Source organism: Meleagris gallopavo, chromosome 23 (assembly GCF_000146605.3).
Source record: "Meleagris gallopavo isolate NT-WF06-2002-E0010 breed Aviagen turkey brand Nicholas breeding stock chromosome 23, Turkey_5.1, whole genome shotgun sequence".
Taxonomy (NCBI): domain Eukaryota; kingdom Metazoa; phylum Chordata; class Aves; order Galliformes; family Phasianidae; genus Meleagris; species Meleagris gallopavo.
The window spans coordinates 4,268,346-4,269,982 of NC_015033.2; the positions used below are offsets into that span (position 1 = coordinate 4,268,346).

At 62.1% G+C, this 1,637-nt stretch overlaps 1 protein-coding gene across 1 annotated transcript in view; it reads left to right on the forward strand.

Moving 5' to 3' along the window:
- The window catches only part of LOC104914202 (rap1 GTPase-activating protein 1-like), a 1,988-nt gene extending 357 nt beyond the window's left edge, over window positions 1-1,631 (forward strand). Inside the window, exons 2-9 of the mRNA XM_010723009.1 lie at window positions 3-29; window positions 117-155; window positions 235-420; window positions 848-942; window positions 1,016-1,094; window positions 1,174-1,227; window positions 1,346-1,429; window positions 1,509-1,631. Of these exons, the coding sequence (XP_010721311.1) occupies window positions 3-29; window positions 117-155; window positions 235-420; window positions 848-942; window positions 1,016-1,094; window positions 1,174-1,227; window positions 1,346-1,429; window positions 1,509-1,631 (687 nt within the window). The remainder of the gene's footprint in view (window positions 1-2; window positions 30-116; window positions 156-234; window positions 421-847; window positions 943-1,015; window positions 1,095-1,173; window positions 1,228-1,345; window positions 1,430-1,508) is intronic.
- The last annotated feature ends 6 nt before the right edge of the window (window positions 1,632-1,637 follow it).

Below are 1,637 nucleotides of genomic sequence, written 5' to 3' on the forward strand. Positions count from 1 at the left end.
AGCACCGCACTGTGCCCCCCCCGCTCAAGGTATGTGCCAACAAGGGGGGTTGGGGAGGGGGTGTCATACAGCACTCAGGAGTTCCAGAAGAGCTTCACTACCCTACTGCCTTGCAGACGGAGGAGGACTACATCCCATACCCCAGTGTGCACGAGGTAGCGTGGCCATGCTTCCCAGTTTGGTGAGGTTGGGTGGGTGGGGGTCAGGGGGCACCCAGCTCAGCTGTGGGTGCAGGTGCTGGGCCGGGAAGGGCCATTCCCCCTCATCCTGCTACCACAATTTGGGGGCTACTGGATCGAGGGCACCAACCACCAGCTGAGCGGGGCCCCCGAGCCCCCCCTGAACCCAGCACCCGGCACCCGTGTGCGGCTGGAGGGCAACCACACAGCCAAGATCTACCGCAAGCATTTCCTGGGCAAGGTGGGCACTGGGGAGCACGTCTCTGTCGGTGTGCATGGGTACAGGGGTCCTGTAAGTGTCGGTGCACTTGGGGATGGACACTGATGGACATGGGGGACCAATGGCATGGGTGCTCATGGATGGGGTTCTTCATGCAGATGGGTGCGCATGGTGATGGAGACCCCAGAAGTGTGGGTGCTCAGCAGGGGTGGGTGCCCATGAGCGCGGTGACCCTACATGTGTCTGTGGGATGGGTGGCCTGCGAGGATGGGTGTCTTCAGGAATGGGTAGCCCACAGGCATGTGCTCATAGGTCTATACTGGAGATCATGGGATGGTGAGACGGGTGGCCCTGTTGTGTACGTGACCATGGGTGTGAGTGGGCCACTGGTGGGGCTGTGGGTGCCCTGTGTGTGAGGACCCATGGGTGCCCCCCTGGCTGCTGGCAGGAACACTTCAACTACTACTCCCTGGATCCCGCACTGGGCCACCTTGTCTTCTCCCTCAAATATGATGAACAGGAGCACCTCCACCTGCTGCTGCGGTGAGCAGGGCCGGGGGCCACCCAGGCGCTGGGTGAATGTGGACATAGCACCCTGACTCCTCTCACCTCGCAGCACCCGATCCCGCACCCTGCACGATGTGGTGCCCATCTCCTGCCTGGCCGAGTTCCCCAACGTGGTTCAGATGGCCAAGGTTGGTGCCCTCCTGCCCACCAGCAACACCTATGGGTGCCCCCCAGCACCCACTTCTCAGCACTCTGCCTCCCCCGCAGCTCGTGTGTGAGGACATCAATGTGGACCGCTTCTATCCTGTGCTCTACCCCAAGGTGAGCACAGTGCATGACCCCAACCCCCATTCCTAACCCTAACTCTACTCCTACCCCAACTCCAACCCTAAACCCATCCCTATCTCCATCCCTAACCCACAACCCCACGCCCCCCCAGGCCTCCCGCCTCATCCTCGCCTTCGATGAGCACGTGCTCAGCAACCACTTCAAATTCGGTGTCATCTACCAAAAGCTGGGGCAGGTACCGGGGTGGGTCGGGGCCGGAGGGGGTGGGGAGGTTGGGGGGGGGTCGGGGGGGCGACCCACTGCTGTCCCCACAGACCTCAGAAGAAGAGCTCTTCGGCACCACAGAAGAGAGCCCAGCATTCACCGAGTTCCTTGACATCCTGGGGCAGCGGGTGCAGCTCCGTGACTTCAAGGGGTGTGTGCAGGGTGCAGGATAGGAGCAC